We start from the raw sequence: 24899 nt of genomic DNA, 5'->3' as shown, positions 1-24899 counted from the left end.
GTGATTGCAGGAGTGATAGAATTCCATGCTTGAAATGAGTTAATTTGGGGCCAGCACTGTGGCATAGTGGACAAAGCCGGCATCCCATATGGGCGCTGGTTTGAGTCCCGGCTGCTCCATTTCCCATCCAGCTCTCTGCTATGGCCTGGGAAAGCAGAGGAGGATGGCCCGAGCCCTTGGATTCCTGCACCCACATGGGAGACCCCGATGAAGCTCCTGGCTTTGGCCTGACCCAAAACCAGCGGATGGAAGATCTCTCTCGCGTGCTCCCCCCTTCCTCTCACCTCCCCCTCCCTCTCCCCTTCCCTTTCTGTATCTCAGCCTTTCAAATAAATAAAATAAATCTTTTTTAAAAAGTGAGTTCATTTTTCTTAGAGAATCGTAGACTCTTGGCCCTTTATATTTTCTAAGTCTTCTCTTGGAAGGAACTTGTGATTGCTTTCCACTTAGAAAACCTGTGTTGACAGCTGCTTATCAGATGATGGAGAGACTGAGGGTTGAGCAGCTGAATTTGTGAACTTAGAGGCCCTTAGATGTAGGTTTGATTTTGGTTTCCGATTCTCCCAGGCTCCCTAAATTGAAAAGGCTTGGGCCCACCTGAGTGCAGAGACTTTGGAGGTCTGGAGGGATGAGTGGAAAAATCTGACGCATCACAACCTCTGGGGAAATAAACCAAAAGGTATCAGTACCTTGGGAGCCTTGAAGAAGCTGTTGGGAAGGCTTGGGTCTGTCCTGTGATGTCCACAGGCCCCTGCCCACCTGGCCCCTGGATGGCTGTGACCGGAAGTCCCTGACTCAGGTGGGCCAGTCAGTGGTGCGAATGAAGAGGAGGAGGAAGAGTTTAATGAAGAAGAGGATGAGGTGAAGATGTAGAAGGGAGAGAAGAACTTGGGAACCATGAAGATGAAGACCAGAAGCAGAGAGTCCAGCATTGTGGAACAGTGGGTTACGCCACTATGGGCCCCAGTTCACGCTTTACCCGGCCACCGCACTTCCGATCCAGCTCCCTGCTAATGCACCTGGGAAAGCAGTGGAGGATGGCCCAAGTGCTTGGGCCCCTGCACCCACGTGGGAGACTGGGATGGAGTTTCTGGCTCCTGGCTTCAGCCTGGTTTAGCCCCAGATGATGTGGCCATATAGGTAGTGAACCAGTGAATGGAAGCTACGGAAGCTCACTCTGTCCCTCTCTGTAACTCTGCCTTTCAAGTAAATAAATAAATCTTAACTAAAGAGAAAGCAGGAAAGGTAAAAAGAGGAAGAGGGAAACAAGATGGAGATGAGTAAGACCCTGGAGTACCTGCAGAACCAGAGCTGCTCAGGATGGGTGCACTGCTCCTGGATTTGATAGGTGTGTTTGTTTTGTAAGACAGGTGTGATACAAACTCCAGGACACCCACCCCCGAAGAGTGGGCGCTGTGACGCTCTGCTCCCGCCACGTCGCCCTGCTTGCTCAGGCTCCTGCCAGCAAGCCTATAACTGCAGTTAGGTTTTCCTGCGTCACAGTGGCTGTGATTGATTGGTGGGTGACCGCTGGGGCTACCACTTCCCCCGAGGCTGTAATGGCGTTTTTACTTTCTGTACACACCAAAAGCTTTGCATATCAAAACCTTCTTTTTTTTTTTTTTTTTTTTTTTTTTTTGAGGCCAAAAGAAAACATGTCTTGGTTCTTCAGCTACTTAAGCAAATTGCACCCTCTTGCCCTGTGAGTTTGGGAGCCCTCGGTTTCCCGTCTCCCACCTTGGAAGAAACGCTGGAGGATTCTGAGGGTCGCTGTGTGTTCTGCTAAGTCACAGAAAGCGTACGCTGACCAGGATGCTCATAAAATTCTCGCATATTTTTTAACTTGGAAGAAATGATGTAATACAAACCAATTTTGTGAGTCTTTTCCTGCGTTTTTCAAATGAAAATAATTTTTATTTACATTTGATGGATAAGTTCTGGTACTTAGTACAGCCAGAACTGTCGGTATCCTAAATTCTCTTTCGAGAGCTCACCTGAATCCGTCGATTAACCAGGGCTGGCCTTGGGGTGCAGCGGGTTAAGGCACCCCTTGCAGTGCCAGCATGCCATGTGGGTGCCGCTTCCAGCCCTGGCTGCTCAGCTCTAATCCAGCTCCCTGCTGATGTGCCTGAGATGCCACAGATGATGTCCCATTTACCCAGGCTGCTGCCCCCATGGGGAGACCTGGTTGGCCTTGTGTTCCAGGCTCCTAGCTTCAGCCTGGCCCAGTGCGCCCACTCTCTCTCTCTCTCTCTCTCTCTCTCTCTCCCTCTCTCCCTCTCTCTCCCTTCTCCCCCCTTCCCCATCACTCTGCCTTTCAAAGACATAAATATCTTTTAGAAAAATGTAAAGGAAAAGAACTTTAAAAAAATTTTATAAAAAGGTAATGGTCAGATTAACAAAGGACAACAACATTAAACTTCTAACGTGTATTTTGACCTACGCTCTCCCCTCCACCATGTCATTTACCTGTCCTTAGGATGGCTTCTGGTGGCTGCAAGTATGGATGTCTCCCCTGACATTCTGGGTCAGTGCACCGAGCTACAGCCGCTCCGTGCTCACATCACAGGCCTTCCAAGCAGGTGCTGGTGGCAGAGGGCAGGGGCCGGGGAGGCAGGGCCAGCCCAAGGCCACTTCTACACGCAAAGTCGGGTGATGCTGTTGAGTGACAAGACCTGTCAAACCTCAGGGTTGTCATAGAGCGCACACGTGGTGCAAACACTTCTGTCGCTGGCTGCTGCACGTGGCTTCTTGGGCCTTCCCCCAAGCAGAACCACCCCTCTTCTGCCACCTTTTCAGAGGGTCTGGGTGGCTGACCACGTGATGCTCAGCATCACAGTGACCCCCCGGCGGGGAGGACCATCCATGGACCGATTTTTTTCTTTTTGACAGGCAGAGTGGACAGTGAGAGAGACAGACAGAGAGAAAGGTCTTCCTTTTGCTGTTGGTTCACCCTCCAATGGCCACTGCGGCTGGTGTGCTGCGGTCGGCGCACCGCACTGATCCGAAGGCAGGAGCCAGGTGCTTCTCCTGGTCTCCCATGGGGTGCAGGGCCCAAGCACTTGGCCATCCTCCACTGCACTCCCAGGCCACAGCAGAGTGCTGGCCTGGAAGAGGAGCAACCGGGACAGAATCTGGCGCCCCGACCGGAACTAGAACCCAGGGTGCCGGCGCCGCATGGCAGAGGATTAGCCTACTGAGCCATGGCGCCTGCCATGGACCGATTTTTGAAGAAGTCTCTTCATCCGAGCCAGATGAGCTGGTCTTGCCTCCCCCACACCGGCGCAGGCCTGGGCGCACCCGAGGCCACAGTCCCCTGTGTCGTGGTGCCTGGTTACTGCAGGATGACTCAGGCTGCAAGTCCCACTTGAGATCTGACCTGAGAAAGGTGCCGGGGGGATGTAGGCAGTCCACCCTGACCCTGGAGCCCGGGCTGGCTCCAGACATCCCTTGAGACTGACACACATGGAAGGAACGAGGTGGTGGCCCCCGGGGCTCTCCATGTCTCCCATAGCACCCGCACGCTCTCATCGCGCTGAGTCCCGACCCAGTGCAGAACTGTGCCCAGCAAAGGGAGTGTCCTCGCCTGCTGTCTGTCCTGCAGGACGGCGGGCCTCTGGGGCCCCTGCGCTGCCCGAGTGAGCGCTCGGCTGGCTCTCTCAGTGCGCGGCCTGCCGCCCTCAGGAATGTGGGCGGGGAGAAACTCACATCTGTCCTCACCGACCGTCTGCCGCTGGGAGTCTGTTTCTGACATTCCAGGCAGTCCTTGCACCGCCCGGCACTGCCCTGCCGCATTCCAGGGAAGCACCCCTCCTGGGGCCCTGGGGTCAGCTTCCCCTGGGTTTTAGAGGACTGGCACGGTTGGGTGGTTCTAGCTGTCCCCTGGAGATTCCACGGTGGGGACGCAGGCACCTGCGGTTCCCCAGCGGCTGCAGGGGAAGCAGATGCCGCCCCTTCGGGGACACAGACCCCTGTGCCGGCCTTACCTATACCTGGTTCATTCATATTCTCTCTCTCTCTGGCTCTTGCTCTCACCCTCGCCCTCGCCCTTGCTCTCTCCCTCTCTCGCTCTTGCTCTCACACACATTCCCTTATTTCTGTTTGTAAGACATCTTTCTCAAAGTCTACAAGACTTAAGCAACATTTTGTATATATTTTAGCTGTTGCCGTATCTTATGTGTGACCCCCCCCCCAAAAAAAAACACACTTAAACCAAAAAGGAGCAGCCTATTTAGATAAGGGACATTTTTGCTTGTTTATGCCCTGGCTGTCACTTAGAAGGGAATGACCCTGATAACAGCAGTATCTCTGCAAGGAGGCCTGAGGACCAGGAAGACTGGACTTTCCATTTTATACCACTCTGTGTGATTTGACTATTACCCTATGCCTCTTAGTACTTAAAAACATCGTTCATCTAAATTTCTCTGTTACTTTCTACATAGTCAGAGATCCTTTTTTAATTTCCGAAGGACTGAGTTTTAATTAAAAGTAATTTTATTTTATTTTATTTTATTTATTTGACAGGCAGAGTTACAGACAGTGAGAGGGAGAGACAGAGAGAAAGGTCTTCCTTCGTTGGTTCACCCCCCAAATGGCCACTATGGCCAGAGCTACGCTGATCTGAAGCCAGGAGCCAGGTGCTTCCTCCTGGTCTTCCACACTGGTGCAGGCGCCCAAGCACTTGGGCCATCCTCCACTGCCTTCCCGGGTCACAGCAGAGAGCTGGACTGGAAGAGGAGCAACCGGGACTAGAACCTGGCGCCCATATGGGATTCCGGTGCCGCAGGCGGAGGATTAACCAAGTGAGCCACGGCGCCGACCCCCAAAGTAATTATTTTTTATATACAAGGACCCTTTGGTTTTTGCGTGTCTGTGGTAGGTTGCAGGATATTTTCTGAATATGGGCTTAAAAATAAACTTGCTGCCTCGGGATTATGGCTTTCTCTCTGCACCCTGCCCTTTGGACCAGGGACTCGGACCCAACCCTGATTTCGGAGATAACCCAAGCTTTCTGGGCCTGGGGGAGAGGCAGTGGTGGGCACGCCCAGGCTGCCGTCACATGCTGCAGGGGGGTGACGTGGGGAGCTCATTATTTGTGAACCGCGTCCGTGGGGTGCAGGAACGGAAAAGCCGAACCGATCTTCAACGCTCAGACCCACCGCCGCGTTGCAGCTCGGGATGTCTCGCGGAGAGCTGTTTCCCGGACATGGATCTCAGTCAGCTCAGCAGGTCCCGCCCCTGTCACGTGTCCTTCCGCAGGATGAGGATAACACCGCAGACACAGATGACACCTCTGTAGCAAGCGCTTTTTCAAGTTCCAGCGCTCACACAGGACGCTCAGCGGCCTGAGGTTCAGCCTGCATCTCCCACCCTCCCGCAGCCAGGCCCTGCGGCTCCGGGAGTTTGCTTGGGAAAATAAGCAGCAAGATTCTGCCAGGCTTCTGTTGGGCACCTCCTGCTGGTGTTAGACGTTTCCAGAACCAATCCCACTGGGCTTCCTGGGCGCTGGACCTCGGCAGCAGGTGGCGAGGATCCTGGGGTGGGCTGTAGCTTCAGAATACAACACCTGGGCATCAGTCCTTTCTGAGGGAAGCAGCCCTGAGCCCAGGAACCAGCTGACAGCCGCCTCCAAGGAGCCTGGGGTGCTTCTGCACGGGCGGGCGAGGCTGGCTAGGCGTCCCTGTCTCCGCCATCCCCGCCGCCTGCCCACTAGGTCATCTGAGCCTGCGTCTTCACTTCCACACCTTTTCCTTTCAAGTGCCCACAACGGGTGTTTACAAAAGCCAAACACCCTTCATCGCCAAGGCAACCGTGTACCACGTGCCCGGTCAGAGGGGAAAAATACAAATAATCCTCTCAGCATCTAACCGACAAATATGCAAACCATCCCAGGCCGGGTCCCTGAGAATGGGGTTGCCTGGGGGCTGTTCAAGAGGACCTTTTAGCTTCTGGGACCGTCGCGCCCCTCCCCCACCCGAAGATTTTTGTGAAACCCGAAAAGCTGTCCCTGAAATTAGAAATTGAAATGAGAAAGTCAAACTCTCCTCAAAAGGAACTGAGCGGTGAGCCCTCCACTCCTTGTGTTCCAAAAGATGGGCCATGGAAGACAAACGAGGGGATTTAAGTTACGGTGGGAATCTGGGTGGATGCGAAGGAGCAGGAGCTTTGGGGAAATGCAGAGCTGATGCGGGGTCCTGGCCGTCCCCATAGCAGTGTGCAAGGCCTAGGATCCAAGAATCTAACTTCTGAGTGTCAGTGTACGCGTCTGTAAAGTGGGTACGCTGTCCACCCCAAGCCATTCTTGGAGCCGTACATGCACCGTGCCAGGTGTGCCATGGGTGCTGTGGATGGGTGAGGTTTCTACCCTCCTCTGTCCCCCCTGACCTGCCCTGTGAGCGAGCCCCTGCTGAAGGTGAAAGAGGAAGTTGTGCTCATGTGGGCAAAACCATCATTTCCTTAAAGTCTGGCCCTCGGCTCTTGCAAAGTAGGTCACTGAAAAAATGTCAGGATGTGGGTTCTGAGTCTGAGAGGTAGCGGGCAGCCAGGCCTACGGAGGCCGGGCAGGTGCTCGGCCCCCAATGGTCCTGCCTTGGTGGAGCACACGTTCCCCTCTGGTCTGCCGAAGATACCTACTGGGCTCCCAGGAAGGTGGACGCCGTGGGTTGGGGTGGCCTTGTGGCGTGTGCTGCAGTTGCTTGCAAGTGGCCGAGTGAGATATCTGAATCAGGTTTGCATTGCCCCTTTTTCTAATGATTCAGCTAAGGAAGAATACTTGCCTTCCAGTGTCTCCCTGTCTTTTACTGCGGCAACATACACGTAACATAAAAGTCACGTGGGAGGCCGGCGCCGTGGCTCAATAGGCTAATCCTCCACCTTGCGGCGCCGGCACACCGGGTTCTAGTCCCGGTTGGGGCGCCGGATTCTGTCCCGGTTGCCCCTCTTCCAGGCCAGCTCTCTGCTATGGCCAGGGAGTGCAGTGGAGGATGGCCCAGGTGCTTGGGCCCTGCACCCCATGGGAGACCAGGAAAAGCACCTGGCTCCTGGCTCCTGCCAGGATCAGCGCGGTGCGCCGGCTGCAGCGGCGGCCATTGGAGGGTGAACCAACGGCAAAGGAAGACCTTTCTCTCTCTGTCTCTCTCTCTCACTGTCCACTCTGCCTGTCAAAAAAAAAAAAATAAATAAATAATTAAAAAAAAAAAAAAAAGTCACGTGGGAGCCGTCTTAGGTGCACAGCTGTGACCTCACACCCGTATGCATCCTCGTGTGGTTGGCACCACCAGTCCACCGCCAGGACTGCTCCATGTCTCCGGCTCGGGCTCTGTGCCCCTCAAACACTGACTCCCATTTCCCACCCTGCCAGCCCCTGGCAGCCACCATCCTGCTTTCTGTCTCCGCGAATTTGACTACCTGGAGTAGTTCATGTACGTGGAATTATGTTGTATTTGTCACTTTATGACACATTTATTATTATTTTTTAAAGATTCGTTTACTTCTTTGGAAGGCGCAGTTACACACAGAGAGAGGGAGAAAAGGAGACATCATCTATTTGCTGGTTCACTCCCCAAATGACCGCAACAGCCAGGCAGGCTGAAGCCAGGAGCCAGGAGCTTCTTCAGGGTCTCCCATGCGGGTGCAGGGGCCCAAGCACTTGGGCCATCTTTCACTGCTTTCCCAGGCCATTAGCAGGGAGGTAAATTGGAAGTGGAGCAGCCAGGACTTGAATTGGTGCCCATATGGGATGCTGCCACAGAGCTGGCCCCATGTTTATTATTTTTTTAAAATTAATTTTGCGGGGCCAGTGCTGTGGCACAGTAGGTTAATTCTCTGCCTGCAGTGTTGGCATCCTATATGGGTACCAGTTCTAGTACCGGCTGCTCCACTTCCAATCCAGCTCTCTGCTGTGGCCTGGGAAAGCAGTAGGAGATGGCCCAAGTCCTTGGGCCCCTGCACTTGCATGGGAGTCCTGGAAGAGGCTCCTGGCTTCAGATCAGCCCAGCTCCAGCTGTTGTGGCCATTTGGGGAGTGAACCAGTGGATAAAAGACCTCTCTGTCCCTTTCTCTGTCTGTAACTCTAACTCTCAAATAAATAAAACCTTTAAAAAAAAATCAGTTTGCTTGAGAGGCAGAGAGAGAGAGAGAGAGAGAGAGGTTGTCCATCTACTGGTTCATTCCCCAGTTGGCTGCAACGGCCGGAGCTCTGCCGATCGAAGCCAGGAGCCAGGAGCTTCTCCTGGGTTTCCCACGCAGGTGCAGGGCCCAAGGACTTGGGCCATCTTCTACTGCTTTCCCAGGCCATAGCAGAGAGCTGGATCGGAAGTGGAGCAGCTGGGACCCAAACCGGCACCCATATGGGATGCTGCATTGCAGGTGGCAGCTTTACCTGCTATGCCACAGAGCCAGCCCCCCCCCCCCACCTTTTTTCATTTTTAACTGTGTCTTTTTCAGTTATTCTTTAAAGAAGAGAGAGCAAGAGAGAAAGTATCTTCCATCTGCTGATTACTACCCAAATGCTTTCAATGACTGGGGCTGGGCAGGGGCCGGAGCTGGGAGCTGGGAACATAATCTGCATCCCCCATGGGGTAGCAGGAGCCCAGTGACTGGAGTCATCTCACCTCCTCCTGGGGTCTGCATTGCTGGGCGGCCGCAGTCAGGAGCCGGAGTATCAAGCCCAGGTACTGTGCAGTGGGAGGCAGGCACCTAACTGAAGGGCTCAGTACCTGTCCCTCTCTGAGATCCACCTGTAAGCTCCAGTGCCACTTTCTTAGCTGTTTGCGCATAATCTCTGCGTCCTTACTCTGTTGAGGAAACATACATGGATCAGAAGTGATTTGATGGAATGTCTGTCTCTTTATCTTTAGAAATAGCTCTTTGTTGAATCAGGGTTTTAGGGGATCATACACTAAGTAGTACATCAGATGTCGTCATTGCCGTCTCAGAAATGAGAACTCAGGGCCACCACTGTGGCATAGCGGGTAAAGCCGGCACCTGTAACACCGGCATCCCGTATGGGCGTTGGTTCATGTCCTGGCCGCTCCACTTCCAATCCAGCTCCCTGCTAATGCACCTGGGGAAAAAGCAGCAGCAGATGGCCCAAGTGTGTAGGCCCCTGCCACCCACGTGGGAGACCTGGACGAAGTTCCAGGCTCCTGCTGGCCTGGCTGTTGCGGCCGCTTGATGAGTGAACCAGCAGATGGAAGATCTCTCTCTGTCTCTGTCTCTCTAACTCTGACTTTCAGATAGATACATAAATAAATACATCTTAATAAATAAATAACAGCACAGGTTCTGCCCTCAGCCGGTAAAGAGAAAGGCTAACTCGTGTGTGTGTGTGTGTGTGTGTGTGTACGAGGTTGGTAGAGCAGAGAGGAGGGACCGTCACTGGGAGGTGGGGCATTGTTTCGGGCACTTCTGTCCCAAGGTGACCCCTCACCTGTCTCCCTTTAGGTGGTACCGTTTGAGATCCAAGCCTGGCAAGCAGGACAAGGAGCGAGGGGAGATCGAGGTGGACATCCAGTTCATGAGGAACAGCATGACGGCCAGCATGTTCGACCTGTCCGTGAAGGACAAGTCTCGGAACCCATTCGGGAAGCTCAAGGACAAGATCAAAGGCAAGAGCAAGGACAGCGCCTCCGACACCGCCTCGGCCATCGTCCCCAGCACGATGGCCTCCGCGGACAGCGACGACGAGGCTCCTTCCAAAGACAAGAAGAAGAAGTCCAAGATCAAGACCTTGTTTTCCAAGTCGAACCTGCAGAAGACACCGCTCTCCCAGTCCATGTCTGTCCTGCCGACCTCGAAGCCGGACAAGGTGCTGCTGCGCCCCGGGGACTTGCAGTCCCGCTGGGGCGATGAGGATGAGGACGAGCCCTCCTCTGCCGCCGACGGTGAGTCCCTGCCTCCTCCGCCCCTGGTCTCTCTGCCCTCGTCCATTGTGCTTTGAGAGGGAGACCAATCTGGAGATCTTTATTCAGCTCCCCAGTCCCTAAAATGATGATGGTGACGGGTAATCTCAGCAAAGAGGCCAACTCGATTTCTTTCTTAAAATTTTTATTTATTGGGGCCAGCATTTTTAAGCCATTTGCAACACTGGCATCCCATATGGGCACCAGTTCGAGACCCAGCTGCTCTACTTCTGATCCGGCTCCCTGCTAATGCTCATGGGAAGGCAGCAGAAGGTGGCTGCACCCACATGGGAGACCCAGAAGAAGCTCCTGGCTGCTGGCTTTGGCCTGGCCCAGCCCTGACTGTTGTGGCCATTTGGGAAGTGAACCAGCAGATGGAAGATCTCTCTGTCTGTCTCTCCCTCTCTCTGTAACTCTGCCTGTCAAATAAATAAATAAATCTTAAATTATTTATTTCAAAGGCAGAGAGAGAGAGCGAGCTCTCATTCACAGGTTCACTCCCCCTCCCCAAGTGCTCACAATGGCTGGTGCTGGACCAGGCTAAAGCCAGGAGCTGGAAACTCAGTCTAGGTCTCTCCCATGGACAGCAGAGACCCAAGTACTTACACCCTCACCTGCTGCCTCCCAGAGTGTGTGTTGGCAGGAAGCTGGAGTCAGGAGTGTAGCCAGCACTTGAATCCGGCCTTCTCAGGTGGGATGCAGGTGCCCCAAATGGCATCTCTACCCCTGTGCAAACACCTGCCCCTGACTCTGTTTCTGAGCCCTTCGGTTTCTGAAAAAGTATAAACTCTCTTCCCAAAATGTCCTGCTCTGTAATTTATGCACGTTAGTCCCAGCTTTTGGAGCTGACCAAATGAGTACATCCCGAGTTGTCTGTTGTTGTTTTAAGGCTAAAACCTAGAACCTTATGGTAGATCTGATATTCCATTCATTCATCGGGTAGTATTCAACCCCATGGGATACATCCCTAATGGCACCTAGGGACTCTCATGCCCTTAACTCTGAATTACTTGTGCATTTGACCTGTTTGCTAGATGTCAGTACCACCACCCCCTGCACGTCTTAGGGAAACAAAAATATGTATCAAGGGGCAGGAGTGTGGCCTGGAGGTTCAGGCTGCTGGTTGCATTGCATCCCATGTCATGGTTTGACGCCTGCTCTGGCTGCCGACTCCAGCGTGCTGCTCATGCAGACCTGGGAAGCAGTGGTGATGGCTCCAGCGGTTGGGCCCCTGCCACCCACATAGGAAACCTGAACTGAGTTCCTAGCTCCCAGCTTTGGCCAAACCCTGTTCCTGCTGATTCGATCCCCAAATAGCTGCAGCAGCTAGAAGTGGACCAGGCCAAAGCCAGAAGCCAGAAACTCCATCCAGGTCTCCCACATGGGAGGCAGGGGCCCAAACACCTGGGCCGTCAACTGCCGCCTTCCCCAGGTGCATTAGCAGAGAGCTGGATCGGAAGCAGAGCAGCCGGGACTCAAACCGGGACCCCAAACAGGACGGCAGCCCCTGGCTTACCCCGCCCCATGCTCCCCTTGTTTTTCCTCCCGCAGTCACGTCTCACAAGAGAACAGCCAGTGCAGATCCGAAACAGCTGAGCCAGATCAACTTCAGCCTCCCCTTCCTCGGCGGCCTTCGGTCTAAAAATGATGTCTTGTCTCGCTCGAACGTCTGTATCAACGGGAGCCACGTGTACCTGGAGCAGCCGGAAGCCAGGAGCGAGACCAAGGACAGCAGCGCCTCATCCTCGCCATCCCCCCAGGGCTTCCGGAAGAAGCGTCTGTTCTCATCCACCGAAAACCTGGCCTCCAGGCCGTGGAAGGAGCCTGGCGATGGAGGCGGGGCGGCTGCCGACCGGTGGTTCTCTGAGTCCCCCGCCCCGGACGCTGGGAAGGCCATGACCCTGCCGTCCTACCGACCGCAAGTCACTGGGGATGCCCAGGAAGACAGGGCTCTGGCCAGCATGGAGGCTGCAAGAGAAACCCAGGAGGGCAAGAAACAGGAGAGCAAGAAGGCCTCTTTGCTGTCTCTGGTGACGGGAAAGAAGGACGCAGCGAAGGGCGGCGAGGGCGAAAGCAAGGAGAAGGAGGGCAAGCTGGGGCCCACGGGGGATTCTGCGGCTGCTGCCTCCGCTCAGGGCCACGCCCTGAACCCCTTTGAAGATGTGCAGATTACAGAAGCCGAAGCCGACCCAGAGTCCCAGGCTGGACCAAAGCCGCCCGTTCCCACGCCGAGGGCGCTGCAGACCAAGGCCGTCAAGCCCCGGTGAGTGTGGGTCCCCTTCCCGCCGGGCCCTTCCGCCCTTGTGGCCTGGCACTCAGCAAGCCCTGCCTTCTGCCCTTGGAGCAAACCTGGCACTGTCCCCCGGGGGTACTCCACCGCCTGCCTGCCTGCCTGTCCTAATTGCGTTGACACTCCCCTAGCCCAGAGCCACTGCCTGGCAGGCGTGGCGTGTCCATCTCCTGTGTCCGATGAGCTATCCCAGTGGAATGCGTGATTTGCAGCAGGCCCGGAGCGGTCCAGATCAGGAGTAGTAGCTGTGCGCTGCGGCATGTGCCGAAGCCTTGCCGATTAAATTCTCAACGGACGTTTCCCTGGGAGGGAGGCACGTCCTTGCGCACTGTTGATCTGAAAGGCACACACAGAGGGAGAGGCAGGCAGGCAGAGCTCTCCTATCTGCTGGTTCACTCCTGCGTGCCTGCAGCAGCTGGAGCTGGGAGCCAGATTCTTATCTGGGTCTCCCACGTGAGTGGCTGTGACCCAGGCCTGTCAGGTCACTGCCTGCCCCAGGCGTCCCTGAGGGAGGCGTCCCAGGGTGTATATCAGCAGGAAGCTACAGTGAGGAGTGCACCCAGGCACGCCACTGTAGGATGCAAGTGTCCCAGGTGGCATCTCAGCTGCTGTGCCAAGTGCCCGCCCACCCTTGCGCATGCCTGGTGCTGGGGTGCTGGTGCCTGCGACGGTTCTCTGTGTGTTTCCTCCTCCGCCCCTGGTTGCATGAGCCTGCGTGCCCTTGAGGCTTCTGCTTCTGCTTTTCTGAGGTCTTGGGGGCGAGAGACTTGTTTTTTGGAGCTTCTGCCTCCTTGGACCTGACACGTACAGACGTGTGCATGCACGCACGGTTCCTCTTCTGTCTCTGCCTGCTGCTTCATGGTACCCCACTCACGGTGTTGAAGGCCAGGGCTTGTGTGTGGTCACCTGGAGAAACCGCAGGCTGCTGCCCTCCTGGGTCTTTCCTTGCTCTGTGGGGCAGGCCCGCTCGGTCACAGAAGTGCCCTTCTGTGTGTCACGTGTCGGTGCCTCTTCCCTAGCCGTCTTTAAGAGAGAGCCTCCAAATGCAGAAAACCCTTTTAGCTTTTACTTTTTTTTTTTTGTCTCTCACTCTGCATCTGCAACTGACCGGCAGATTTTATTTTGTCATTTTGCAGAGTGGACGTGTCTCCAGAGGCGCCACCCAAAGCCAGGCCTCCTTCTCCCCCCAGCTCGCCCCTAGCCTCTCCCCGGGCCCCTCCCGAAGCAGAGCCCTCCTCCATCTCTTCCTCCTCCTCCTTGTGGTCTCCCATAGCCGCTCCCATTTCCACATCCACCCCGATCCAGAGCTGGCCTTCTCCCGGCGAGGGCGAGCCTCCTGGGCCCCTTAGAACAGCCTCGGCAAAGGAGAGTTCGACGCGCGCTCCGGACACCCTGGCTGCTGCCGGGAGCGCCCTGCACGAGGCGCGGCAGCAGGGGGAGCTTGTGCGGTTCCCGTCCGAGGAGGCCGACGAGGACCCATGTGCTCATGTCCCTGCCCAGGAGCCTCCCGTGGGGTGGGACCCGGGCCTGGGGAGTCGGTCTGCACTGCGTGCGGGGAACCGGCTCCGCGATGGCGGAGGAGCGGGAGCGCCGGGGTCCGCATTGGCCCCCGCGAGGGATATGGAGAAACGTGGCACAGATGTGGCCCCCGCCGTCCCTGCCGGCCGCGGGAGGACAGAGAAGCGTGTGTCATTCTCCGAGCAGCTGTGTATGGAGGACGAGGAGGAGGAGGAGGAGGCGGGAGGGGATGTGCATCCTGCCAGGGACCTGGCTGATGGCGGGGCACAGCCCTCTAGGGTCCCCGGCCTGGAGCGCGGGGCTGCGGGGTCTGCTGCCGCAGCCGGGCCGGAGCCCCTCGCTCTCTCCTCCCGCCGCGCACCGAGCGTCCCGGAGAGGGACAGCCAGGGGTTCCCAGCCGACTCCCCGAGCGACCTCGCACCTGTCCTGGCCGAGCTGAACCTGAGTTTGCCTTCCATTCCCGAAGTCGCATCGGACGACGAGAGGGTAGATCAGGTGGACGAGCAGGTGGCTGTGGACGCGGGCGCTTCTTCCCAGGGCACCGTCCCCAGAACGGATGCACCCCAGGCCCCCGACCCCGCGGCCTCCGGAATGCAGGAGCCCGCCCTCGGCCCGAGCTCGGGCGTGGATCTAAAGGCTCCGCGCCCTGTGCATGGTGAGGAGGAGCAGAGGCCTCCCAGCCCCGGCCCGGCCTCGCCTGTGCCTGGCCCCTGCCTTGCTGAGCCCTTGTCCACTGCACGCTGCGTCCCCAGCCCTCCGCCCCCCGACACACACCGCGCCAGTACGGCAGAAGCTCCAAAAAGAGCGGCAGCAGAGGGCTCCGTGGGTAAAGTGGATTGCGGCAAGAGGAAGCCGCCCCTCCAGGCCTGGGTGTCGCCCTCGGAGACACAGCCACTCCCAGCTCAGCCAGGCGCGGCCCGCGGGGCAGCCAAGCACAGGTGAGAGTGCCCGCGGAGAGACCACCCCTTCTCGGCTCCTCCCGCCAGGACCCCTGTTTGGAAGTGCTGACCGCTGTGGTGGGGACCCCGCAGGGCTTGCTCTGCACGGCCAGGTTCTGAGCTTTGGAACTGCAGAAGCAGCAGCGGGGCTGCTGTCCGAGAGGCGGCCGGAGAGTCCCACAGCACTGAGGGCTTCCAGCCAGCGCTGTGCCAGGAGCGGCTGGCCTGTTTGGGCTGGGTGCCTTTACAGCACCTGCCCAGGAGGCCGTGCAGGGAGTCCCTCGCCCCGTGGAGGCCTGGGCTGTAGCTGCCTCCACACCTAGGCCACCCCGAGACTCTCGGGAGAGTGCGCCCTGCTGGCTTGCACACTGGGCCCGCCCGCCTCCCCCCCTGCAGGAACCGAGACAATGGGCCCAGAGTGTGCCTTTCGACTTCATCCGGCGGCCGCCTTTGGGACAGGCGGTTTCTGGCTTGCTGTAGCCCTACAAAGGTGTAAGTGTCCCTTTCCCCTTCTCTTTAGGCTGCATCCTGTGAAGCCAATGAACACGACGGCCCCCAAGAGTGCGCACGCGAGCTTGGGAACCGCCACCATCATCAGTGAGAACTTGATCAACGAAGCCATGATGAAGGTGTGGCTTCAGTTAGAGACCCACGGAGCACCCTTGTCTAGAATGATCACCATTATACAGGGACCTTCCAACAGTTTGCAGGAAACGCAGACATTCATTTAAAGCATTTCTTTTTTTGCACCAAAATAAGTTTATCTTTTAATTCCCTTTCCCACAAACTTGAAAACAGATTTAAAACAATTTTTTTTGCCTTTATTTCAAAGGCAGAGAAACAGAGGTACAGAGAACTCTTCTATCCACTGATTCGCTCCCCAAATGCCCACAGCACTCAGTGTTGGGCTGGGCCAAAAGGTGGGATCCAGGAGCTCAATCCAGGTCTCCCACGTGGGTGGCAAGGACCCGAGGACGTAGAGCCATGGCTGCTGCCTCCCAGAAACTCAAAGCCAGGCACCTCGATTTGGAATGTGGGTACCCGAGCAGCCCCTAACTGTTCTCCAGATGCCTGGACCCCGTTTTCCACAGACTTTTCGAAGTGCCCTGTATACACCTCCTCGGGCAGTAGGTTTGCCAGCAGTTACATAATCGCACTTCTGGGGTCTTTGGAAGCCCTGAGACCCCACCCCCACCCCCACCCCGAGTCATCACCTTTTTTCCTGAGTTGTTCCGTTCTTGGGGAGTCTCTGGTGCCTCCTAGGCACCGTGATTGCCACGGGCACTTCTGCTTAATGAGCAGGGAATAGCACTCACGGGCTCACCCATGCAGGCCGTCAGATATCTTCTTTCTCCTGTGTTTCCTTTCTTATCGCTCAGCGAGACTGTAACATTAATTCTTCCATGGTAATTATTGATAGATGTGTGCTTTATGTACCTTCATTGAGATAACGTCCAGCCTAAAAGTTGCAGGAACAGTACAAAGTGCTCCTACAGACTCTTCATCCAGATTCGCCAGCTGTTACCGCTTGACCCATTTTGCTTTATCACTCCTGCCGGCTCCCTTTTCTCCGTCTGTACATACAGAGAGGCATGTGTAATGTTTGCTTCTGAACCAAAGTTGGTGGGAAAAAGGAATGACAGAGAAGTTTACCGGAGCTGGTGCTGCGGTGCAGCGGGTTAAGCTGCTGCTCACAATGCTGGCATCCCGTATCAGAGGCCTGCTTCCAGCCCCGGCTGTTCTGCTTCTGATCCAGGCCCATGCCAGCACCCTTAGGAAATCAGAAGTGGCCCAAGTGCTTCTGTCCATGCCACCCACGCGGGAGACCTAGCTGGAGTTCCGGGCTCCTGGCGTTGCTCTACGCAGCCATCTGGGGAGTAGACCAGCGGATGGACCATCTCTCTCTGTCTCTGCCTCCCCCTTCCTGTTACTCTGCCTTTCAAACAAAATCTTAAACAAAAAAAAAAAAGATTGGTGCAAATTTTGTAATACCATTCATAGTTTTGCTTCTTTTTCTTTTTTTAAAAAAAGATTTATATATTTATTTGAAAAGCAGTTACAGAGAGAAAGAGAGAAGGAAAGAGTTCTTCCATCTACTGGTTCACTCCCTAAATGACTGTAGCAGCCAGGGCTGGGCCAAGCCAAAGCCAGGAGCCAGGAGCTCCATCCAGGTCTCCCATGTGGGTGCAGGGGTCCAAGCACTTGTGCCATCTTCCACTGCTTTCCTAGGCACGTTAGCAGGGAGCTGGGTGGGAAATGGAGCAGGCAGGACTTGAACTAGTGCTCTGATTTGGGATGCTGGCGTCGTGGGTGGCAGCCTGACCTGCTGCACCACAATGCCCGCCCCTGAAAGCATTTTTATTTTTAAAGATGTATTTTATTTGAAAAATAGAGTTACAGAGAGAGGTAGGAACAGAGAAAGGTCTGCCAACTGCTGGTTCATTCTCCAAATAGCCAAGATGGCTAGAGCTGAGCCGTTCTGAAGCCAGGAGCCAGGAGCTTCTTCCCAAAATGATTTATTTGAAAGGCAGAGTGACAGAGAGGAAGAGAAACAAAGAGTGAGTGAGGCAGAGTTCTGTCGTCCACTGGCTCACTCCCCAGCTGGCCACAACAGCCTGGAACTCCATCCAGGTCTCCCACGTGGGTTGGGGCAAGGGCCATCTTCTACTGCTTTCCCAGGTGCTTTAGCAGACAGCTGGATCGGAAGTGAAACAGCCAGGACTCGAACCAGTGTCTGTATGGGGTGCTGGTGTTGCAAGTGTGACTTTTCCCACTGTGCCACAACGAGAGCCCCTGAAAGTGTTTCAGAAGTGCCGGGTGGTGGTCATTCCTCATGGCTTCCTTGTGCCTCTGCCGCGGGGAGCTGGGCTGAAGGGTCATCAGAGATCCCGGTTTTGGGTAAAATAGGCCCAGTAGCTGTTGCAGAAGGTGACTCGGCATCTCCTGGCCCCGTTGCCTTCTCTTCCCTGGCAGTGCAGGTGCTGGGTCTTGCTCAGGCTGAGCGCTGTACCTGCTACGTCTCAGCCCCGGCCTCCAAGTGCACTCCAAGTTGACCAGCCCAGCCTGGCATCTCTGTGGCTGTTGCAGGTAGAAGGGGCAGCAGCCGTATTCCTAGAGATCAGTGCTATTCACCAGGAAATCGGGCAGAAGCATGGCACACAGGAAACCGTGTTCAAAGGAACGAGCACGCGCTGTGGCCCCAAGGAGAAGCAAACACCTTGCTTTCGGGAAGTTTGCAGGCCCCTTGGCTCCCATTTCGTTTGCTCTTCAAAGCTGGTTTAATCAGGAACTCATCTCCTGGCCCCGGCCAAGAGAATAACCGGCCTCAAAGCAAAAGCAACCGCTGCTTGTTTTGCTGGAGATTTCTAAGCCAGGACCCCGCCTTGTAAGTAGGGGACATTTCCTGCAGGCCTGCTGTTGGCCTGCCGTATAACAGGTGCTTTGTACTAAGGCATCAAACGGCACGCACCAAAATACCCACTCTGGAATGCTGTGGAAGACACAGCCCAGCTACAGTTACGGATCGCCCGCCGGCCGGATCGGTGACTGCGGTACTGGTTTCCTTGGTTAGCGTTCCAGGGCCTCCATTCTTTACTGATGATTGACAACTCGGAGTATGTTGTTTATCAAGGCGGCTTTGACACTTCCAGTTAAAAGTAGTGACGCCAGCTAGACCCCCCCCCCCGCCCCCGATCTGTTGTTAAACGGAAAAGCTGGACACACATTGGAAATGCTATTATCAGTATTAGAGCTGTGTAAAAAAGAAAAAAAAATCCTAGTGGAGCTTCCTGTGTCCTGGGGGGCAGCAGCAGGTGACGGGGGCCCAGATGGAGTTCCAGGCCCCTGGCTCTGGCCCAGTCCTGACTGTTGCAGCCATCTGGGGCACGAACCACTGGATAGAAGATCTCTCTCTCTCTCCCCCTGTCCCTGCGCTCTTTCATTCTGCCTTGCAAATCAATCAATCTTAAAAAAAAAAAAAAAAAAAAAAGAGGCTTTGAGGTCCATAGGGGGCACTCTATGAATTCTGCCTTTAACCAGTTAAGGGAGAAGCCGTCCCGGCAAAGTAGTCAAACATCTCACCTGTTTGTGGTCAGCCTGGGTTGGGTGAAAACCTGCCCTGTGCAAGGGCCACCATTGTAGCACAGTGGGTTAAACCAACACCTGCAATGCTGGTGTCCCCTGAGAGGGCTGGTTCAAGTCCTAGCTGCTCCACTTCCCATCCAGCTCCCTGCTAATGTACCTGGGAAGGCAGCAGATGATGGTCCAAGCACTTGGACCCTTGCCACCCACGTGGGAAACCCAGATGGATTTCCAGGCTCCTGGCTTTGGCCTGGCCCGGCCTGGCCCTGGCTGTTGCTGTCATTTTGGGGGAAACCAGCAGATGGAACCTCTCCCTCTCCCTCTCTCTCTCTGGAACTCTTAAAGAAAGGAACCTGCTGCATATGGACGCAAACACCAGTGCGTGTTTCCAAGCCAGTCCTGAGGTCATGGAGCTCTAGTTCCTGGCCTGGATGAGGGGATGGGATTCCTCCTCTGAATTCTGGCTTGCTGGACGCCTCTGTGCAGCTGTGCAGGAGTGAGTGTTGATGGGGCCCTCGGCTTGGCCGTTCCTTGGAGCAGGTCCTCCCTCAGCCTTCGTGGTAGGCAGGTGGGACTGTTACCCCTCAGGGCAAGCATCACTGTTACCGCCCCAGAGTGCTGCAGGCAAAAATCTGTCTTGAGGTTGCCCCAGGGATCCTGTTTCTTTCAATTCATGAATCTCCTGCGCCCCCAGTTTCAGGAAAAGCCGCTGGCGGGGAGACTCGGTGCGATGCACCTTGCTTATAGTCTTTCCATAGCATGCATTCCTCCTCGTGAACTTTTCAGTTTTCTTACAGGAAGTGACCACAGGTGGGCACTGTCATGTGACTGCCTCAGCCTGCTCGCCAGGCGCCTCGGGGCACAAGTAGAAACCAAGTATGGTTTTCACATTAAAACCACTTTTTTGGGGTATGTATATATTTATTTAAGAGGCAAAGAGAGGGAGAGAGAAACAGAGCTCCCATTTTCTGGTTCATTCCCTAAATGCCCAGCATAACAGCTGGAGCTGGGCTAATCCAGGTCTGCCACGTGGATGGCAGGGACCCAACATTTGAGCCATCACCTGCTACCTCCCAGGGTCTGTCTTAGCAGGAATTGGAATCAGAAGCAGAGACAAGACTCGAACCCAGGCACTTTGAGACACAGGGTGCAGGTGTCCCACCCCACAGCTCAATCACCACCCTGACTTTTTTAAAGTCATTTTTACATTTTTAAAGAGTTCTATGGCCCCATGCTGTGGCGTAGTGGGTAAAGTCGCCGCCTGCAGTGCTGGCATCCTATATGGGCGCCAGTTCAAGTCCCAGCTGCTCCTCTTGATCCAGCTCTCTGCTATGGCCTGGGAAAGCAACAGAAGATAGGCCAAGTGCTTGGGCCCCTGCACCCACGTGGGAGACCTGGAAGAAGCTCCTGGCTCCTGGCTCCTGGCTTCAGATCGGCCCAGCTCTGGCCAGTGCAGCCAGTTGGGGAGTGAACCAGCGGATGGAAGACCTTCTCAGAGGAGATCTGTCAACAACCCTTTCGGAGAGATCTTAGAGATCTGATTTTTGTGCTGCTTTTGTAATGCTCTCCCTTTCTCTCCACCCCCTCTCCCCCCTGGCCCCAAAGAAATACAGCCCCTCGGACCCCGCGTCTGCCTACGCGCAGCTGACCCACGATGAGCTGATCCAGCTGGTCCTCAAGCAGAAGGAAACCATAAGCAAGAAGGAGTTCCAGGTGCGCGAGCTGGAGGACTACATCGACAACCTGCTGGTCAGGGTCATGGAGGAGACGCCCAACATCCTCCGCATCCCCGCGCAGGCTCAGGCGGGCCGGAGGGCGGGCAAGATGTGACTGGAAGCTCCGCCCCGCCGACCTGAGGCTCCGCCTCCGTCCCCGCCCTGGCCGGCTCTGCCACCGGGAGCCGGGTTCCTTCTACTGTGCATTCCTGGGGTTTTCGTCTTAAATGCCACCGTGCCTTTAACTCGGCTGTAAATATTTTATGCTCACCAGAGACACGGTCAGCAGATCTGATCTGAGCCAGAGAGGCGTTGCTTGTGGGGTTTTCTTTCTTTAATATGGAGATTTTTCTTTCTTTTTCCCCCCTAATCTGTATCCTCCAGCCATCGGAGTGAAATCAGAGGGCCGCGCAGTTGGTGCTGTGTCCCCCGACGACCTTTCTTGATGTTGGGGGTTTCGGCCGCAGATGCAGAAAACCCTGATCCCACATCAGCCTTCCAAGCCACTCAGACTTGGGCCTTATTTTATTTATTTATTTTTTTAACTGGAGCAGGAGAGCTGAGGGACCCCTCTTCGCGTGTCTGTTAGCACAAGAGCCGCTCCCTTAAACCCCAAGTTCCCCTGCACTCCCACTCTGGTGGGAGAGAGGTCCTGGGACCCCTCTCTCTGCTGGAGCGGTGGAAACAGACCAGGGATCTTCCCAGCAGCCAAGCGTGCGGCCCCAGTCCCCCTGCTCCCAATAGCAGGGTCCCCGCTGGCCAGACCGGCCCAGACTGGCCCATTCCGTGCCTGGGGCAGGGTGAGGCAGTGCCCGGCGCTTTCCAAAGCAGTACTCTGGGTGCGTAGACTCCTCTGGGAGGGGGGTTTCCCTTGGCCACTTCTGCCTGTGCACCTCCCCGCCAGCTCGCAGGGAAGCCCACACCACTTCCTGGAGGGCAGGGTGGGGTGGGGAGAGCAGCAATTTGAGGCTTAGTGCTGTGTGCATCAGTCGGCAAAAGCCAGTTGCAAACCAGATGTGCCTCCGCCTTAACCTGCTTTAAGGCGCCTCGTTGAGAAGAGCAGGAAGATGCTGTGTGGACTGGCACTGCTGTATTTAAAAAGCCAGGGTAACACACTTTTTTATAGGGTACTTGCTGCCTTAGCTCACAGCGCTGATACAGATTCCTCAGGAAATTTCAGGAGAACGTGTGCTGTCACCCACTGGCTTTCCCGGTGGGGATAGGCGCTCCATCAGCTCTTGCTGTCTGTCTCCGGGGGTGTGGAAGGATTCCACAGGGCCATGGGCACGGGCGGGGCGGGGCTGGTTGAATCAGAATCTCTCCCTTGCACTCTTGTCGGATTTTGGTTAGGAGGCAGGCTGGTCGGTGGCAGAAACTGCATTTCAGGATTTCAGAGCACTTTAGTCTGCAGGATGAAACCATAACTTGATTTGTCTAATTCACTTTTAATGATCAGCAGCAATGTCATTTTATTTAATTGAATTCTCTCCCGCAGTACTGGGGGCTGCTGTCAGCTTCTCAGATGCCTTGTACTTTTATCGTGCTATGAAACTTATCTACATGTCCATTAAAAAAAAAAAAAAACCTGTATAGTCACTCGAACTCTGAAAATGTATGTTATCTATTTGTTCCATGTTATGTTTTTACTTGATGTTAAATGTATTTGTACTGTGATAACCCAAGTGTGCTGGAGGCCGGGTAGGGGCAGGTGCACTTAGACTGGCGTCCCTCCCCCTTGAAGGGCGGGCACGGGCACCTGTGTGGTCCTGGAGGGGTGGTTTGTCCAGAATCTTCTACTGCTGGCCAGGGAGGTGACTTCCCCATGCCTGAAATGCCACTTGGGAACTCTGGAGAATTAAGCCAACTGACTTGAAGGGCGTGTGGCGGCGGCTGCTTGGCGGAACTAAAGCCGGCTCGCCAAGTACCTGACCTGGACGTTGTCCGGCTGAAGATAACAAGTCCTTGAGCGCTCAGGAGGGGCGGGGTCGCCCAGGAAAGGCTTTGAGGAGGAGAGAGCCAGTGTGCCCTCAGCTGGGCCGAGCACCTGCATGCCCCCCGCGTGATGTGCGCGAGAGGTCCAGGGAATGAGGCTCTGTGAGGTGCAGCCTGGCCTGCGTGGGAGCCTGCCGGGGCAGGGGCGGGGGGACGGGACCGAGAGACACCTGCGCTCCGTGTTGAAGGCGAGAGGCACCTGAACTGGACACGCGGGATCTCCCCCTCCTGGGTTCCCCGGGTCAGCCCTTTTGTTTTCTTTTAAGAATTACTGATGAATGATCCCTTAGGGCTGGGGTGGGGGGCCTGGCCTCCAGGAGCTCGGGAGTTGAGTCCCAACCCCCTCCTAGCTGAGGGCCCTACCCAGTGCGGGTATCCAAGGGTGGGGAGTTATTATTTCCTGCCTTGTTACTTTGGGGATTTTGGATCTCTGATTTTTACATGTAAGAAGTTACCTAAATTTTCCTACAACACTAAATAAAAACAGTGCTAACTTTCAAATACGCGCTTGTGTGTGGCTCAGGGTGGATGCAGCGAACCTGTGTTGTCCTGGAAAACCTCTCCTGGGTGGGAGTGGATGGGGGAGGGGTGACCAATAGGGGTCCCACTTAGATTTTTTTTTTTTTTTTTTTTGGCAGGCAGAGTTAGACAGAGAGAGACAGAGAGAAAGGTCCTCCCTCTGCCGGTCCACTCCCCAAATGGCTGCCACGGGCAGTGCGCTGCACCGATCCGAAGCCAGGAGCCAGGTGCTTATCCTAGTCTCCCATGGGGTGCAGGGCCCAAGCACTTGAGCCATCCTCCACTGCACTCCCAGGCCACAGCAGAGAGCTGGCCTGGAAGAGGGGCAACTGGGACAGAATCCGGTGCCCCGACCGGGACTAGAACCCGGTGTGCCGGCACCGCAAGGCGGAGGATTAGCCTAGTGAGCCGTGGCGCCGGCTGTGGGGTCCCACTTAGATTCTTGCTTTTAGGGGTCCCAATGTCCTTTCTCCCACAAAGGATGGGACGTTCAGATCAACTTGCTTTGAAAGTTCCACCCCCTGCGCTCCATGCTGTCACCTGTTCCTCCGGTGTGTGTGCCTTTGGCAGAGCATGTGAACAAAGCCTCATCCTTGACGGAGATTTCCCAGGGAGTGGAGCCTTTCCCCCACCCGGGGAGCAAGGGTTGGATTCCGATGGGTTCCAGAAGGGGCCCCCCGGGGATGGGGTTCCTGGGTCACCCATTTCTGAATAGGGGGTGCCTGGGACATGCACAGAGTGTCCCGGGTTCAGCTCTGGAGCGTCCAGCCCCTTCTGATGGGGTGAAGCTCTGCCTGCCCCTACACACCACCCTCCGTCCCCGCGGTGGGGCACAGACTTCTTGGAACGGGCGAGATGCTTGCTTTCTCTTACAGGCAGAGGCAAGCGGTGCCTGGGAAGCTGCTGCTTGGGGCTGGAATTCCATGTGGGGATCAACGTGTATACTGACATGAAAACAGCTTCTCCTAAAACTCATGGCTGGGGCTGGGGCTGTGGCACAGCTGGTTAACGCCCTGGCCTAAAGCGCCAGCATCCCATATGGGCGCCGGTTCTAGCCCCGGCTGCTCCTCTTCTGATCCAGCTCTCTGCTATGGCCTGGGAAAGCAGTAGAAGATGGCCCAAGAATTTGGGCCTCTGCACCCACGTGGGAGACCTGGAAGAAGCTCCTGGCTCCTGGCTTCGGATCGGCGCAGTTCCCGTCATTACAGCCAATAGGGGAGTGAACCATCAGATGGAAGACCTCTCTCTCTCTCTCTCTGTCTCTGCCTCTCCTCTCTCTGTGTAACTCGGACTCTCAAGTAAATAAATGAATCTTTAAAAAACAAACAGAACTCAAGGCCTTCCAGCTTTGATTTTTTTTTCTTTTTTAGATTTATGTATTTGAAAGGTAGAATGAGAGATCCTAGAGAGAGGTCTTCCATCCACTGGTTCAGTCCCCATACAGCTGCAACATTGGGGCTGGGCCAGGCCAAGGCCCGGATCTTCCTCCGGGTCTCCCCACATGGTGGCAGGGGCCCAAGCACTTGGCCATCTTCTGCTGTTTTCCCAGGCACATTTCCAGGAAATGCATGGAAAGTGGAGCAGCTGGGACTCAAACTGGTGCCCATATGGGATGTTGGCATCGCAAATGCCAGCTTAACCTGCTGTGGCACAACACCGGTTCCCCAGGTTGTTTTTTTTTTTTTTTTTAACCAACCCCTTTTAGGCTGGTGTTGTGCAGTGGATTAAGCTGCCACCTGCATCACCAGCATCCCAATCTGAACACCGGTTCGAGGTTCAAGTCCTGGCTGCTCCACTTCCAATCCAGCTCCCTGCTAATGCACCTGGGAAAGCAGCAGAAGATGGCCCAAGTGATCGGGCCCCTGCCACCCATATTCGAGACCTGGATGGAGTTCCAGGCTCCTGGCTTCAGCCTAGCCGAGCTCTGGCCTTTGTGGTCATTTGG

The 24899-nt window shown here is 55.5% G+C and overlaps 1 protein-coding gene across 2 annotated transcripts in view; it reads left to right on the top strand.

The window, feature by feature from the left end:
* RAB11FIP1 (RAB11 family interacting protein 1) overlaps positions 1-22936 on the top strand; it is a 30258-nt gene extending 7322 nt beyond the window's left edge. Inside the window, exons 2-6 of one of the 2 annotated variants that reach the window (XM_051832365.3) lie at positions 9445-9884; positions 11454-12165; positions 13329-14648; positions 15169-15277; positions 20334-22076. In XM_051832365.3, coding sequence (XP_051688325.3) covers positions 9445-9884; positions 11454-12165; positions 13329-14648; positions 15169-15277; positions 20334-20558 — 2806 coding nt within the window. In that variant the 3' untranslated portion in view covers positions 20559-22076. Of the gene's footprint in view, positions 1-9444; positions 9885-11453; positions 12166-13328; positions 14649-15168; positions 15278-20333 lie in introns of both variants that reach the window. The other variant, XM_051832366.3, reaches the window with a different exon arrangement.
* The last annotated feature ends 1963 nt before the right edge of the window (positions 22937-24899 follow it).

Source organism: Oryctolagus cuniculus, chromosome 2 (genome assembly GCF_051225735.1).
Source record: "Oryctolagus cuniculus isolate XC-2025 breed Fujian yellow rabbit chromosome 2, ASM5122573v1, whole genome shotgun sequence".
NCBI lineage: Eukaryota > Metazoa > Chordata > Mammalia > Lagomorpha > Leporidae > Oryctolagus > Oryctolagus cuniculus.
Note: the sequence above shows the minus strand (reverse complement) of the source record. Positions and strands in the feature narration are given on the sequence as shown.